The following is a 17,873-nucleotide window of genomic DNA, read 5'->3' as shown; positions in this document are numbered from 1 at the left end:
TTCTTCCCGCTGACCCCAAGGATGGGACAGATTGTTTATTCCCATTGACACCAGAGCATTTTCTACTCCCACTGGCCGCAGTCCAGCCCCCTAAAGTAAACTGTAAACTAGCACTTTGTTTAGAAAGTTTGGAGACCCCTGCTGTAAAGTTTTGGCTATTTTCTCTGCTTCCTGCCTTTCCATTATGCTGCCAGAAGCAAAAGAAAGGTGACTTAAAGGGGCTGTAAACCTTCGTGTTTTTTTCACCTTAATGCACCCTATGCATTAAGGTGGAAAGACACCTGGCAGTCACTGACCCCCAGCCCCCCCCCCCCCCCCCGTTTTTACTTACCTGAGCCCCTTTATCTCTTCAGGGACGCTGCTGTCCCTCTCTCCACAGGGTCCCAGGTCTTGATTGGATAGATTGATAGCAGTGCAGCTGTTGGCTCCTGCTGCTGTCAATCAAATCCAGTGACTCGGGCGCTTGGGTGCGGGGCCGAGTCTGGCATTCTTCTCCCAGGGGGTTATCTGATGCGGGGAGGAGCCGCCGGGGGACCCCAGAGGAGAATGTTCAGTACCACTCTCTGCAAAACTAACTGCACAGTGGAGGTAAGTATGACATGTTTGTTATTTAAAAAAACAAAAAACGATCCTTTACAATCATTTTAACAAATCTGTTGCCTTCCTGAATGGGCAAAGCACAGGTTTGCTTTGAATACACACTGCCAAGTCTTGGTTGTCTAAAATAGAACTTTACATTGATTGACTTGATGAGCATCAAATTTTACTGTGAATTATCTGTGCTTATCTACCCCATATCCAAGCGTGGTCTGTTCTAGCTATCTCAAGAACCATGTTTGTTGTTAATAAGCCAAATTACATGAAGGGCAATTTAAGAACACAGCCTCAGCTTATGTCTTTGTTTGGGTAAAAGTATGTCTGGGAGTTTTCCGTTATGTTCGATGGTTGTGCTATGCAAGTGTTGTGAACCCAGCTTTCCACTATTCCATCAATTATGTGCACACAGTAAATATTATGACACACTTCTATTTAGGCTAATTACGAACACTGCTGTCAGTTCTGTTTTTAATCACAATGAGTAATAAAATTGTTCTGTTTGTGATGGAATCTGTTTACATACATGCTGTGTGTGCTGCTTCATGTTCTGTATAAGTTACTGAAATATTACAGTCAGACGTTACCTATCTGAAAAAGAGATTTTTTTTTTTTAAATTTATAACAGTTACATTGAATGCTTATTGATTCATTTTGGGGATTTTGTGGTTTTCTTTGTAGGTGTATGTGTAGGTACATTATGCAATACATAGTGTATGTGTATCATGTAGATACTGTAACTGTTGCAATAAGTTCTCCACCAATATTTAATTGCATTTCTAGTTAGCTTTAGAAGCCTGCATGAATCAATTCCTGCCCTATCTCATTAAAGAGTCATGATCTAATGCATTTCCCTGTATGTGTAGGAAAGACAGCTCCGTTGACCTCGGCGATGGGCAAAGATAATCCCTTCTGCTTTAAGGTCATCTCTAGCGGGTCAGAGCAGTGACTTGCATGTAGAGGTTCAGATCACCTAAAGCAGAACTAAACCCTCCTATACTTTTCAGCCAAGGAAGCTGCCATCTTATCCTCTGTTTGATCTGCAACTGACATGGTCTGCAAAACACAGTATGAAACAATTAAAAAAGAAAAAAAAAGTGGTGGATGTGTATGAATTATTTTTGGAGACTTGGGATATTCTCACCTGACATTACAATGACATTCCAGCTATTTACTGTACCACTAGCTTGCAGCATAATTTTCCTACCTTAACCTCTGAAGTCTCCAATTCTGTTTCTAACTGCCCTGTTTTACATTCTCTGCCATTTCAATTTGGCAACAATATTGGATCTGACCGGATACTTGATTGGCTCAGTCTACTGGGAACCTGAGCCAGCCGCCCCTACCCTCTCCCAAGCCTTGCAGAGAAATGCATGTGTGTTTTGAGCTTTGGGGTGCACACCCTAATGCAGTAGGCTGCGCACACCTATACATCCACGATTGCGGGCACAATGCCCGGGTCATGCAGACTCAGTGCAGCTGTCTTCCCTTACCTCCTGTTCAGGCACAAGGTTACGGAAGCCTGGAAATAGTCAATAAACTAGGAGCGCGCTCACAAGCACCCTTGTACTAAAAGCCATCTGCCGCAGTGGAAGATGAGACTTGTAGTTCATTCATTCAAAGAACTCTGTAACAGAGCAGCCATGCTGCTTTTAAATTGTGACAGTGGGTGTGAGGAGAAGGTGCCCTGCCCGCTGTCATGGGTGGGGGAGGATGCTGAACATGTTACATGTTACACCCCAAATGCGGGTGTGACTTGCTCAGAAAGATGAACCAATCCTTTAAAGCCATATTTTTTTTGGTAAAGTGACAGAAAATAAGTGCTTCTGTGACTTTAGTAGTATGTATTTCTGTCCAGTAGATTGCCCTAAAATATCGAAAACACATATATACAGTCCTATGTGTTACCTGGTAAAATTAGTAATAAATTAGCAAACGAAAAATAATGGTTAAAGTATGATTTTTTTTTTTTTTCATTTTAATTTGTTTTCCATACCAAAGAAGTAATTTCTTGGTGCTCTTGGAGGTTAATGATCTTTCATGTAGCATGTGTAGGAGACTGTAGTTGGCTGTAATTAGCTTATGTTAAACCATGCACTGGAAGAATGTATTCGTTCCTTTTTGACAATCATGTTTTTTTTTTCCCCCTCTGTTTACTTTCCAGACAAGTATCAAAGAAGGATTATTACTGAAGCAAACCAGTTCATTTCAAAGATGGAAAAAACGCTATTTTAAGCTTCGGGGCAGAACCCTGTACTATGCCAAGGATTCAAAGGTAAGACATCCTTTCATTCCATTTATTTTAATAAGCAGCACATACTTACCCATGAACTTTTCTGCATATTACTTTTTTAATTATATGTAGTTTTACACTTTTTTTTAGAAGCATTAATGCTACGAAACCCACTTTCCCTGGTGCTTTTGTTTTTTTCCAGGGCGTTTTTCATGTGTTTTGTGCATGTTTTCGCGCAGCGTGCAAATGGCAAACCATTTCGCGTTTGTGCGTTCCAGAAATGGAAAGATGTGAATGCAGCCTTACTGAATTGCATGCCAATTCTCTTGGGAGAACTTTTGTTGCCAGTTGCAATGGGAAAATATTGTCTCTCTCTTGCTCTCTCGCAACGTAAATGCTTATAAATACAGGTCACCGCGTTTACACCCTGTTACAAACATTTGGTGTTTCAAATGCCTCAGAACATTCGTTCTGAACTCATTTTTTTGCTTTAAAAAAAAAAAAAAAAATGCTTCTAAACTCAACTGCCTAGAAGTGATTTTAGAATTTGCTTTTAATGGCTTTTTGGATTTTGAGAGTAATGAAAACGCAGTGCACACAGAATGGGAGGGAGGGAATAGGAGGGATGTAGAAGAAATTGTAAAAGGAGTCAAAACAAAAAGGACCCTGGAGCAGTGTTAATTTTGTAGATGAAAATATCTTTGGTGACAAAATTAACACTATTTTAGTTGACTAAAATACGACCTGCCATTTTAGTTAAGACTATGGCTAAAACGAAATTGAAATTTGACTTCAAAATTAACGCTGGTTATATATCACAACAGCTAAATCTGTGTCTGTAGTGCATGTTCAAAACTTAATACCATAAATAATATGTTATATTTTTACTCCAGGAGTGAGTGAAAATTCTAGAGAAATGCTCAAATAATTTATTACAATTTAACTAAACCCATTCGATTTTAGTCAACTAAAATGTACTGGAGATAAAATGCATCTAAAACTAAAACAATTCGGATGACTAAAATACGACTAAAACTAAAAAGGTATTTTAGTCAAAAGGCTGACTAAAATTGAATTGAAATTTAACAGAGAAATTAACACTGCCCTGGGGGGGCAGCAGGTAAAGTGATAGTACAGTACAGTTGAGGAAAACAAAAATTAGCAGTGAGAATGGCTTTCTCATTACCCTTCATGGATCGCACGTGACAGAATAACGCAGGTGTAAATGAGCCGTAAGGGAAGTAAAATCTGATATAAGAACACTGACAAAATTCTGACCCTGGTTTCAGAAATCTCCTACTGTTTATTGCTGTGTGTGTATCCCTGCTTTTGCTTCACTTTCTGTCTGATTAAACTGTTGTCCCTGTGGCGGAAATTAAGGGGAACCTTTCCAACAGAGGCACACATAGCATTTCCCACTATATATCAAATGTAGAAACAAAAACTGTACGTTCACGTTCACTAAATTTCTCAAGAGTTTTTATTGGTATAAATTATATACATTTATCCCTGGTTATTTTTTTTAAAAAAAAGGTTGGCAACAAATTGAAAAATACAATATTTTGTAAGTGCCCTTTAGGCCCCTTTCACACTGGGGCGGTTTGCCCCAGTATCTAAAATTGTCCCCATATTATAAAGGTTTTTATACATTTAAAATATGGGGACAATTTTATATATATATATATATATATATATATATATATATATATATATATATATATATATATATATATATATATATATATTATACACTTTTTGGTATAATTGAATTCTATGTGGTAAATGCATGATTGAAAATTGTGATGTATGAATGTGTGGAGTAGAAATGTAATGTAATTTCATTGTGATTTGTTTTACAATGACAAATCTTATTTTATCTCAATTGCACTAAAAATAGCGCCTGCAAACCGACCTGAAACTGCCGCTGCTGTTTCTCCGGTGTGAAAGCCCCTGGCAGGAGAGAAAAAAAACTCCTGCAAACAGCATCTTTGGAGCGGTATATACCCTTTGAAATCAATGGGGCAGCGCGGCTATACCACCGACGTAACACTGCTGTAGTGTCGCTTTGAGGGCAGTTTTAACCCTTTCTGGGCCGCTAGCGGGGGGTAAAATCGCCCCGCTAGCAGCCGAATACCACCGCTAAAACGACGATAAAGCGCCGCTAATAGTGGCGCTTTACCGCCGACGCACCTCCCGCCCCAGTGTGAAAGGGGCCTTACAACTAACTTACACTAGTTTACCCAAGGTAATATTAGCCAATCGTTATTTAGCATTTAATTCTTAAAAAGAACTGAAATCCTAGGCGTACAAAGTTTACCTCTCCAAAATGCACCTACACTGCTAAAGTTTATTGTAAAAAAAAAAAAAAAAAAGGCTATATTATGGTTTTAGTTGTGCAGGAACATAAATGAGTCCTAACTTAATGATAACACAAAACACCCTGTTATACCCTTTTGAGCTTTGTGAAGGCCAGTGGAGCTGGACAAAGGTTCATAGCACTCTCAACTCCCGAATTCAGAGTCTCCAAAAGTCTAAGCTTAGCAGTGTGAATTTTTCCAAAGCCCTTTTCTTCCCATCAATACCAATAAAGATACTAACAAACTACAGTATTGAGTTATATGAATATCTGTACTAGGTGGTTCTTACTCTGCCCAGATGTTTCTATTTGTGAACCATTCTTGGTATAAGAAGGGGTTATTATGATTTTTTTTTTTTTTTTTTTTTAGCACATAGACACTTGCAAGAAAAAAATAGCTGTCCGTTCTCTTATTTGAAAATAAGCAAAGAGGGTCAGTGCTGAATAATGAGGGCCATGTCATAATAACACAGGATTTCATCTATGATTTGAAGGCACTGTAGTAAGCGAATACTGTGGCATACAGCTGTGGGTGCTTTTTCATGACTTTACAGGACTCCCTAGAAAAACCCTTTAGGCTGTCAGCATATTAATGATCAGTGACCCCTCTACTGGTAGACCCAACAGAGTCCACAGAAAAAGCCAGACTTAGGTTTGTGGGGAGGGTGTCCAACAACTGCAATCTCATGTGACAGCACTTGATGGCTGAGCCACCATTCACAAGGCCCAATCGTTCTCTCCATCTTACAGTAAATATGTGTTGGAGAAAAAAGGAGTTTCCCTAGCTGACCGCCTTTTGAATATTCATGTTGATTGACTGTTATGTGCACATGTTTCTGGTCATTGACTCAAAGTATTGAAATCAGAGGATCAACAAGACATGTGGGCAACTAGACAGAAGTATTAAATGGCAACCTCCATAACTCTCTTCTGATAGGTTTCATTTAAGCCCTGTACCATATTTTCTGCTATTCATATTACCATGGCAGTACTTGTATGTAAGGTTTCTCCAAAATTTGCTAAAGGGACTAGTGATTTAAATAATGTGCCTGTCTGTTACAAGACCCTGTCACCTTTGCCCTTTCAGGAAAAAGTGACAATCCTCTTTAAAGCCCACTCCCCACCAAGCTACACTTTCTTCTCAGCACTAGTACTGCTCAGTAGCTGCTGCAAAATAACAAATGCTGGCTAGGTTTGGAGATTACAAGGAGCAATGACTTCACCCCCTCAATCATTTGGCAGTGTTTGGGCTAAGCAATTGGCCACTAGGGCTAAGGGCTGCATCAGAGGTGGTTACATTCTTTCCTATACCTTGCAACATTGGATATTTTGTGGCATCTGTGACTGGGGAAGTGGTGGTCGGGTGGGCTTTAGAGGGTTCGTTCACTGTTAATTTTTGTCAAAAACCTCCATACTCATCAGTGTTCTTAATATATTAACATGTTGTGCTTCATTTTGTGATTGGTAACTTTTTCAAATGCTTATTACATTTTCATATCTCCATCCTGCAGATGGCAGGGCACACTAAGCTTTGAATACATGGACCCGGAAACTCACAAATGAGCTCCCTGATGCATTTGCAGTCCGCTCATTTTCACACCTGCAGAATGCTGAGCCGCTCGTGAGAGCAGATTGTGCATGCGTGGGTAGGAATCAAAGCTGTGTGCTTGTTTTTGCATTTCTGGGGCTTTGCATCTAACTCTTGGTACATCCTGTGATTTGCAGATCATGGGTGAGAACAATGCAATGATCATCTGAAAAGTAAGCATTCTTCACAAAATAGAGCACAGCATGTTAATAAGACCCTTTCACTTTGCCATAAATATGCTCCAGGTCCATCCACACAAAAGTGCCCCTCACGTTCACTGGGTGCGGCTCAGCTTGTAACTAACAGTATGAAGAAGCAAAATTCTGGACAGCTGCACTCCAGTAGCCACCTTTATTTAACAAAAAATTCCCTAAGGCTGGGTTCACACTGATACGACACAACAGTCATACGACTGTGGATCCGACTTTGCCCTGCGGCTTGAAGTCCCTCTTCCATCTGACTTCAATGAACGGATACGACTTTTATCCCGACATAACCAGGCCCTTTGAGTCTGGTATAAATATTTCGGGGAAACCCCACACTAAATAAAAAAAGAAGGCATAGGGTTCCCCCTCCAAGACCATACCAAAAGGGTCTGGTATGGATTTTAAGGGGAACCCCCACACCTGAAAAAGTGAAAAAGTGCTGTTGGGTCCCCCCCAAAAATCCGTACCAGACCTTTATCTGAGCACACAGCCCTGCAGATCAGGAAAGGGATTTGGGACGAAAGAGCCCCCCCTCCTAAACCATACAAGGCCACATGCCCTCAACATGGGGGGGGGGGGGGGGGGTGTTTCTAGATATAAAGAATTTAGTTTATTATATAAATTAACATACAAATGCATAATCATGAGTAAGTGTACATCTAATACAATTATAACTGGTACAAGTCATAAAAATGTATAACTATACATACAATATAGATGGGTTGCCACATAATTATAAACGATTAATATCAAAAATTATTCATACTGACAGATATCAATTGAATTATAGGGATACGGCATATAATGGCTCTATGCATTTTGTGGATTGGTGCATGCTCCTGAAGAGTAATCCACAAATGCATAGAGCTATTATATGCCGTGTCCCTATAATTCAATTGATATCTGTCATCAGTATGAATAATTTGTATTACTGGTGTGTTTAATTCCCTCTCTCGACGTTCATGCATCAACGTCACCTTCTGTGTGTTGCAGGTGCGGTGTCACTGCTGTGGCACCGCCCCTCCTTTACACGGTAATGCCATCTGGCGGCTAGATGGAGAAGTGTAATGGCACAGTTGTCGGGCGATTCTCCGCCCAGTCAAGGACGCCTCCCTCCTGCAGTGCATGCCTGTGACATGTGACATTGGTGGGCGTGTGATGGCCGTGAGATTGCCGTGCCCTTATAGGCTTCACCCAGGCATATTGGCATATTGGGTTCACTCTGGTGTGTCGTTGCTCACTTTGGTTCACTACACGAATCCGCTTGGATGCCTGGACCCTATGATCTGATCACTGTCTAATTGGTAATTAGAATTCACCTTTAGTTACACTGCACTGTTAGTTTTATTCAGCCTTTCTTGGTGATGCGTTTTATATCCTTAGACCCCTTTCACACTGGGGCGCTCTGCAGGCGCTACAGTGCTAAAAATAGCGCCTGCATAGCACCTCTCCTGTGCGGGCTTTTACACTGGAGCGGTGCACTTGCAGGACATTAAAAAAAAACTATTTGGAGCAGTGAAGGAGCAGTGTATACACCGCTCCTGCCCATTTAAATAATGGGGCAGCGCGGCTTTACCCCCGGCAAAGCGCCGCTGCAGCGGGCGGTTTTAACCCTTTTTCGGCTGCTAGCAGGGGTTGAAACCGCCGCGCTAGTGGCCGAATAGTGCCGCTAAAACGAATAGCGTTGTTTTTAATGGCGGCGCCCGCACCGCCATAGTGTGATAGGAGCCTTATCACTTTTCAACTTTTTACACCTTTTACACATTTTTTTTACACCTTTCTTGGTGATGCATTTATATCCTCATCACTTCTTACACCTTGGTTACCACCAATACTTTCTAGTACTTCCATCCCCCTGTTCTGCACCGAGCACAGGACACCTTGCACGTGTCATACTATAAATATATATTTTTTCAGCAGTCCTTCATTGATGTTCTGGTCACTCTGACTACTTCAATTTCTTGAAATCTGTCTCTCCTGGATGATTTTCTTGCTGGACAGCTGGCCACTCACACCACCTCCGCTCCCATTGGAGATGCCTCCCTTTGGGGGTCCCCGATCTACAGTGCCACACTTTTATTATATATGAAACCTTGTAAGTATGGTGGAGAGTGGGTTTTTATACTTGGTTTTATTTTTTATGATTTTTCTTTTTTCTTTGGGTAGGATCAGACCATACAGCAACTCCTATTATATTTTTTATTGAACTTGCATGCATGCTCGTGAAGAATCCACAAAATGCATAGAGCTATTATATGCTGTTGTCCCTATGATTCAATTGATATCTGTCAGTATGTATAATTTTTGATATTAATCGTTTATAATCGTGTGGCAACCCAACCCGTCTATTAGGGCTGGGGAAAAAATCGATTTAAATCTTGAATCGAGTTGACGAGTTGAGAGGTCAAATCGATCCAAAATTTAAACAAATAGTTTTTTTTAGATTTTTTTTTTTCACCGCTCCGGTCCTGAGGCGCTGCGGGCATGAGTTTTTAGGCGAGGCCGCAGCTTCGGCCTAGTCCGTGGCTTCGGCCGGACGCCATGGACTATGCCAAAACCGCAGCCTCACCTAAAAACTCATGCCTGCAGCGCCTCAGGACCGGCGCTGACACCGCGCTGGTCCTGAGGAGCTGCGGGCAAGGAGTTTTTAGGCGAGGCCGCAGCTTCAGCCTAGTCCGCAGCGCCTCAGGATCGGCGCGATTTCCAAAGAAAAAAAAAAACTCGATTCGAATCATGAATTGAGTTTTTTTTAAGAGAATCGAAGCTTCCAATTGTGTTGGTTAGACGCTTACTCAGGATTATGCGATTGTATGGTAATTTATATAATAAACTGAATTCTTTATACCTACGTGCTTCATTCAAAGTCCCAATCCCCTTTCCTCTCTTTTTTCCCCCTTTAAAAGGGGGCTTCCAGATTCTGATATGTGCCCCCGCCTGCAGACCCCGACAACCACCGGCAGGGTTGTCGGGAAGAGGCCCTTGTCCCCATCAACATGGGGACAAGGTGCCCCCCATGTTGAGTGCATGGGGCCTGGTAGGGTTCAGGAGGGGGGGGGGGGGGGCGCTCGCTCGTCCCCACACCTTTTTTCTCACCTGCTGTGCTGCGTGCTCGGATAAGGGTCTGGTATGGTTTTTGTGTGGGGGGGGTGGAATCCACGCCATTTTATTTGACGTGGGGTTCCCCTTCAAGCCTTCAAGATCTTCAGAGCACAAGTCGCATGCCAAACTCGGATCAGTTAGGATATCAGTTAGACGATGATCCAACTTTGATCCGACTTCAATGATATTTAATGGGTTGAAGTAGGATCAAAGTAGTGCAGGAACCTTTTTCAAAGTCGGACCGACTTGTGTTGGACCAGTTAAGACGACTCTCATAGGGAATCATTGATTTATACACGTCATGCGACATGTGCCCCCAATGTCGGAGCATTTGTCGTACCTGTGTGATCCCAGCCTAAAAGTACATAAATTACAAAAAAAATAGGGGGAAAAGTTGTTGTGTTTCATGCTAAAGAAAAAAGTGCGCCAACTGCTCCCCCCCCCCTTTTTGTTTTTTTTTTGTGGTTGATGTACTTTTAACCGCTTGCCGACCGCCTCACGCAGATATACTACTGCAGAAGGGCACGTACAGGCAAAACCACGTACCTGTACGTTCCCCTTTAAGAGACGGTCAGCGCACGCCCGTGGCAAGCTCCGTGAGTCGGGTCGCGGGTCCCGCAGACGCGATCGTCTCATGGGGAGGAAAAACGGGGAGATGCTAACGTAAACAAGCATCTCCCCGTTCCGCCTAGTGACAGTGTCACTGTTATCTGCTCCCTCTCATCTGAGCAGAGAACAGTGACGTCACACACACAGCCCATCCCCCTGACAGTTAGAAACGTTCCTTAGGACATACTTAACCCCTCCCCGCCCCCTAGTGGTTAACCCCTTCACTGCCAGTGTCCTTTACACAGTAATCCGTGCATTTTTTTTTTAGCACTGATCGCTGTATAAATGACAATGGTCCCAAAAATGTGTCAAAAATGTCCGATGTGTCCGCCATAATGTCGCAGTCACGATAAAAATCGCTGATCGCCGAAATTTAAAAAAAAAAAATTATTAATAAAAATGGCATAAAACTATCCCCTATTTTATAAATGCTATAACTTTTGCGCAAACCGATCAATAATCGCTTATTGCGATTTTTTTTTTCCCCCCAAAAATAAGTAGAAGAATACGTATCAGCCTAAACTGAATCGCAAAAAGTGCTCTGGTCAGGAAGGGGGTAAATTCTTCTGGGGCTGAAGTGGTTAAGGATCTTTTTTGTTAAATAAAAGGTGTCTCCTGGAATGCGGCTGTCCGGAATTTTGCTTTTTCAGCGTTAAATTATTGTAGGCAGTGCTTGGTTCTTTTGCTATTTATTACGTTGATCTGGCTGTGTAGGATCTCCCTTGGTCTTAGAGACCAGCTACCTAATTTAATTTTAAAGGCTACGTTCACCTTTTTTTACAAAAAAATAATAAGTGCACATCTTTTTATTCCTGTAAAAGCCTCTAAAGTGTTGCAATTGTGATCAGCCCTTCAGACGTCCAAGTGTATCTGTCTGCTCGTGCCTCGTATGGGCAGACAGATGCACACTGATAGGAAGAATAAATTAACTACCAGAGCACTCACAGCACTCTGGTAGTTCATTGAAGCTACAAGCCGTCAGCTGCAAAGTTTCGCATTCACAGAGGACTATGAATAAATGAGGTTGGTGGGCGGAGCCTGCACAGCCACTTTATTTTCAAACAGTGACACTGGGTGGGGGAAAAATGGCTGGCTGCAGCTGCTGGAAGATGTTACATGTTCCACTCCATATACGGGTGTTCCAAAAGGTGAACTTATTGTTTAACCACTTACAGACCTGAAGATTTGGCTGCTTAATGACCCGGCCATTTTTTGCGATGCGGTGCTGCGTCTATTTAACTGCCAATTGCGCGGTCATGCGATGCAGTACCCAAACAAAATTGACATCCTTTTTTTGCCACAAATTGAGCTTTCTTTTGGTGGTATTTGATCACCTCTATGGTTTTAGTTTTTTGCACTATAAACAAAAAAAGCGACAATTTTGAAAAAAATAACCATTTTTTACTTTTTGCTCTATTAAATATCCCCAAAATGTTTTTTAAAAACATTTCTTCATCAGTTAAGGCCAATATATATTCTTCTACATATTTTTGGTAAAAAAAAATCGCAATAAGCGTATATTGATTAGTTTGTAGACGCTATAACTTTTGTGCAAACCATAGGAAAGATTTATGGCATTTTTATTATTATTATTTTTTTTTTACTAGTAATGGAGGTGATCTGTGATTTTTAGCAGTACTGCGACATTACGGCAGACAGATCAGACACTTTTGATATATCTTTGGGACCATTGACATTTATGCGCTGATTACTGTGTAAATGTCACTGGCAGGGAAGGAGTTAACACTAGGGGGAGATCAAGGGGTTAAATGTGTTCCCTAGTTAGTGTTTCTAACTGTATGGGGATGGGACTGACTGGGGAGGAGACTTATCGTTGTTCCTACTTAGTAGGAACAAACTGTCTCCTCTCCCCTGACAGAACAGGGATTTGTGTGTTTACACACACAAATCCCTGTTCCTGCTCTCGTGCATGCGATCGCAGGTGGCCGGTGACGATCATGCCCGTCGGCCACATGCATCAGGTTCCCCGCCATGCAGCGGGCGCGCGCCGTTCCGGCCTGCTATCGCCCTTGAAGGTATAGACGTACCCATATGCCGATTTGCAATAACGAACCACTTTGCCCACAGGTAAGCCTATATATTAAGACTTACTTGTAGGTACAGAAAATTTCTCCTAAACTTTAGTTGTTTAGGAGATATTCACACTGGATGCAGCCAGTAATGTCACCAGCACAAGCATTCTGGTGGTGTGGCGTACCTTGCCGGACCTTCAGAGCTCTGTGCCGAAGCCAAGGACCCCTTGCGTGTATTTGTGGAAGAGCGATGTAATCGCCGGTCCGGCCACTCATACAGCCAGAGTCTGGGACCCTGGAACACCGGGTGAAGATGGAAGCCCTGTCAGCGGTGACAGCCCACCGCTAGAGGGCTTTGTTCTAAGGTAAGCATTTCATAATGTGCTAGTATGCTATGCATACTAGCACATTATGCCATTGGCTTGCAGGAGATTTTTTATTTTTTTTAAATGCTGTGGTTTCCTACCGCTTTAAAGCTCAGTTAAAAACCTTGGCAATCAATTCAGGCAAAATCAGTCAACAAATATTGTGATGTGCTCTTTTTTATGCTGTATTGCAGCTGTCCCACCAGAAAGAGCCTCCATATATCAGACTACCTCTCTAAATGGCACTGAGGCCCAGCCTGTGGGATCATTGATCCGACACGCCCAGCCTACAACATTGACCACAGGTCTGCATCCACATGCTTCTGCACCATATGCAGCTGCCCTACAATGAGTGAATGGCAGAGAGGCAGCACTCTGTGTACTTTTACAGGTTCCTCTGTGTTGGAGCAGGGAGGAGAATTCTGTGAACAAGCATGGCCCAGCAGAGACTGTCAGAAGCAACTGCTTCTGCTTCACTATGAAGAACATCACCTATAGTACAGGACTCCAGGCCACAAAGGACATTAACATTTTTTGTTTCTATGTGATGTCTGTGTAGTTAATATAGCTATCGTTAAGTAGCGAGCTGTTGACTTGAGCAGAATTGGACAGGTTTTGGACACCTATCTCCCTATAATGAGCAAAAGAGACGCACTTTTTTTTTTTTTATCAAAAGTAATCTTTGACAATAAAGTGGGTTCCTTCTGAACTGTGTAACAGTTTGCCATTTATGCTTTTAGGGATTAGACCTTTTTTCACAGACTCGCAGTAAAAATCTGCTTGAACGACCTTATTTGGTTTAATGTTGGAAAACTGTAAAACCGAAATTCAGTTCTACAGTGTTCTTTGACGTCAAACAGTGAGAATAAAAATAGGAGTGGGTTTCTGCCTCCAATAAAGCAACACTGTGTCCCTGTACTGTGTGTGGCAATCTGTAATTGTGCTGCCAAAATAAGATTTCCCATAGGAGTTGCATAAAAAGTTACTAAAATAAGAAATTCTAAAAAAAAAAGTGGCTTCATAAAGTCTGTCAGCACTGGGGCCATATTATAGTGGAATTCTAAGATTATATTTCTAGTCATACCATTCTACTAGATATATCACAAATGGTATAGATGAAAATCTACAGGTTAGTTCAGTTTAAAAAAAAAAAAAAAAAAATAGGGGAACTGCTTGCTTTCTTTCATCAGAAATATAAGTTTGTGTGCTGCTACAATATAGCCTAAATTAAAATCAAAGTTTTTCTTTTTTTCCATAGTGGAATAAGGTAGCACCACAAAACAATGCAGGTAGGGGCCGTAACTACAGATGGGGCCCCAGAGCACAATGTTGATGGGGCTACCCGGTGCCTTCTTTACTGTAATTGTTCTTAACCTAAAGTGGAAGTTCAGGCAAAACCTGACGTTAAAGCCGGGTACACGTTATTATATTTTTTCCGTTCAACCCCTCGGGTTGAACAAAAACAAAAAAATCTGTCTGCTGTGGTCAGAGCCGCTGTACTTCGCATGCAAGAGTCATTATCCCCCTCCGCCAGAACACTCCGATCAGTGCTCTCTGCCATTGGCTGAGAACGCTGATTGGCAGTCGGTCGGATGCTGGTTTTCCAGCATGCTTGTCAAACAGACGCACATGCCAAATGTCAAACCAGACGTTGTCTCCCGACATTCGGCCTGTGTGTGCCTGGCTTAAGCCTCTCTGTGCCACATTCTAAACCTAATTTATTTAACCCTGTAAAGCAAAAATCACTATACTTGCCTATTCTGCAGCTGATTAGATCCAGTCCCAGCATCTGCTGTCAATGGCGGCTTCAGCGTGAAGGGGGATGCAGGAGAGGCAGCTGACAACGGAAGCCCCATAGTAAGTCTATGGGTGATGTCACTTCCCATCCATTTCACAGCCGTTGTCGGTCCTCTCCTGCATACAGCTTCTGCCGCCTAAAACTGGACCGAATCGGCTACAGAATAGAAAAGTACAGCGATTTTTGCTTTACAGGGTTAGAGAGATTAGGTTTAGAATGTGGCAGAGAGCAGGTTGAGTTTGTTTTTGTCTGGACTTGTCCTTTAAAGTGTGCCTGTATTGATGGGGTAGCAGGACAGCTGTCGGCATAATCGGGACACTACTAGGGACCTGAGCTGTGGAAAGAAGTGGTCAGAGACAAGGGGGCATCCATTCAAGCAATTCACTTTTAACCTTTTTTGTTTCCTAAATTATTATTTTGCAAGTAAAAGTTGTCTTTTTAGCATTTCAGATCTCGTGAGCTCAGTGTAAATTCTGGGAGCTCCCACCTGTACCGTTGCCACAGCAAGTAAGAGGTGGTCTAGTAGTAAGTTAAATAAACACAAAAAAAAAATTTTTATGTTCTAGCATAATTGCTAGTTACTACCCTTATAGTCTTTAAGCCATCTTGTCTGTTTTTAGTGACGGAAACAAGCTGGGATTTTTATAGCCTTATAGGCTACATTAGGCGTTCAGGGTTTATTTTAGTACTGGCTGGGATGATCAGAAGCTCTGAAGGCAATAAGTCTACACTGCTAAGACAACTCCTTTCTGCACGTAGTCTGCATAGGGGATCTGTGACTGGCCAGAATGATCTTTAAGCCTCCTTATGTATGTCCGACGTCAATTGTTCCTAGTTTTTTTTTTTATTGTTCAATGTTTCAAAGCATACAGTTATGATCGCACATTTCAAAGTAAGATAAAAGGAGCATTATCTATTTTAAACATAAAGTTTCATCATTTGTAGAAATTACAGATACAGGGTAATATAACAGAGAAAAACCAGTAATAATAATAGCGGATAGATAGAGGGACAGGGGATTATAGCGGTGCTAGGGCAAAACATATGAAAAATGCGATAGAGATATAAAATTGCAAATATTTTATTTCACAATATTCAATACATAGAAAAAACAATAAAATAGTTAGCAACAAAAAATATATATAATGCGTGTGACCCAAGTGCAGTAGGGTGGGCCAGATGGGGACGGCCTTCGAAGCAGGGGCTCAGTTTCCTACATGTTTCGCCGAGGCATTGGCTTCCTCAGGGAACTAGAGCTTTTTGCAATATACAGTAAAAGAATCTATGTATAGAGATACAAAAACATCATGTAAACAAACAAGGACATTGGAATATAAACTGTTGTAGACATTGCTAAGTGTTTGAATATTATGGCTGGACAATCTCACACAGGGAGGCAACCCTAAAATGATCCCAGGACTCCAAACATACCTGAACAACAGACACCCAGGGGAGGCGTGGCAGAGGGCCCCCGGACGGGGGAAGGACAGACTGCACCGTATTTATGCTTGCAGGGGGCACATAGAAAACCTGGCGATTGAATATGTTGAAGGTTAAAAAATGGTAATGACTGAGTCAGTTTGGGGTGTATGTAAAACGTTTAATTTTGAAAACAGGAAGAGTAATTAATTATACATAAGTTAAATAGGGCATAAAAGCCTCAAGAGAACTCACACTTTTTAAAAGCAAGTTGATTGATAGGGGGAAACGCCTGGAGATGAATTAGAAGACAAGCGGGGACGGCTAGTGGAAGTATTAGATAGTAATCTGTATAGGAGAAAATGAGCCAGTTAGCTTTACAAAGATTGTTCGGCAACAATCATGTAAAAGGATAGGGGAAATGACAAAAAGCTGCTTACCCAATGAGCTATTGGCAAGGCATGTGGCTGTCTCAGATCAGTATTCACATAGCTTGCATAGGAGTAAGAGATTAAACAATGGTAGGGAGTGGATAAGTCCTAAGAGAGGATGGATAAGGGCTAAGTTAGAGATGAAGGAACGATTTGTTCGGGGATAAGAGATAGGAAAAATGACAGGAAACTGCTTACCTAATAAGCTGTTTGTAAGGCATGTGACTGTCAAGGATCAGTATTCACATAATTTGTATAGGGGTAAGAGGTTAAACAATGGCAGAGAGTTGATGAATCCTGAGAAGGGATGGATAGGGGCAAAGTTAAACATGAAAAGACGGTTTATTCAAGGATAGCTAAGAAGATAAGTCGCCATTGATAATTACCTTGTTGGTGTAAGCAGAGCAAGTACAGGCGTTTCCTATGTCCAGCTGGTAGCGTAGGACAGGCCGGCTACTTATATCCCCCCCACACCTGATCGGGTAATGATCAGGTGTGCGGACGCTAAAGGGAGGCATCCGCGCATGCGCACTGGACAGCACCCCGGAACCTACAAGGTCCGGCGTTTCCACTCTCCCATTGGCCACACGGGGGCTGTGGAGTCTGAGCGTGCGCGCGCGATGCATGCCGGACCTTGTAGGCTCCGGGGTGCTGTCCAGTGCGCATGCGCGGATGCCTCCCTTTAGCGTCCGCACACCTGATCATTACCCGATCAGGTGTGGGGGGGATATAAGTAGCCGGCCTGTCCTACGCTACCAGCTGGACATAGGAAATGCCTGTACTTGCTCTGCTTACACCAACAAGGTAATTATCAATGGCGACTTATCTTCTTAGCTATCCTTGAATAAACCGTCTTTTCATGTTTAACTTTGCCCCTATCCATCCCTTCTCAGGATTCATCAACTCTCTGCCATTGTTTAACCTCTTACCCCTATACAAATTATGTGAATACTGATCCTTGACAGTCACATGCCTTACAAACAGCTTATTAGGTAAGCAGTTTCCTGTCATTTTTCCTATCTCTTATCCCCGAACAAATCGTTCCTAAATCTCTAACTTAGCCCTTATCCATCCTCTCTTAGGACTTATCCACTCCCTACCGTTGTTTAATCTCTTACTCCTATGCAAGCTATGTGAATACT

General features: G+C 42.1%; 1 protein-coding gene across 4 annotated transcripts in view; it reads left to right on the top strand.

Moving 5' to 3' along the window:
- DGKH (diacylglycerol kinase eta) overlaps positions 1 to 17,873 on the top strand; it is a 444,882-nt gene that overhangs the window by 222,741 nt on the left and 204,268 nt on the right. For all 4 annotated transcript variants that reach the window (XM_073614202.1, XM_073614203.1, XM_073614204.1 and 1 more), the window contains one exon: positions 2,759 to 2,869. In XM_073614202.1, coding sequence (XP_073470303.1) covers positions 2,759 to 2,869 — 111 coding nt within the window. The remainder of the gene's footprint in view (positions 1 to 2,758; positions 2,870 to 17,873) is intronic.

The sequence above is a fragment of the Aquarana catesbeiana genome, linkage group LG02, assembly GCF_042186555.1.
Source record: "Aquarana catesbeiana isolate 2022-GZ linkage group LG02, ASM4218655v1, whole genome shotgun sequence".
Lineage (NCBI taxonomy): Eukaryota > Metazoa > Chordata > Amphibia > Anura > Ranidae > Aquarana > Aquarana catesbeiana.
This window is presented reverse-complemented; position numbering and strand designations above follow the sequence as displayed.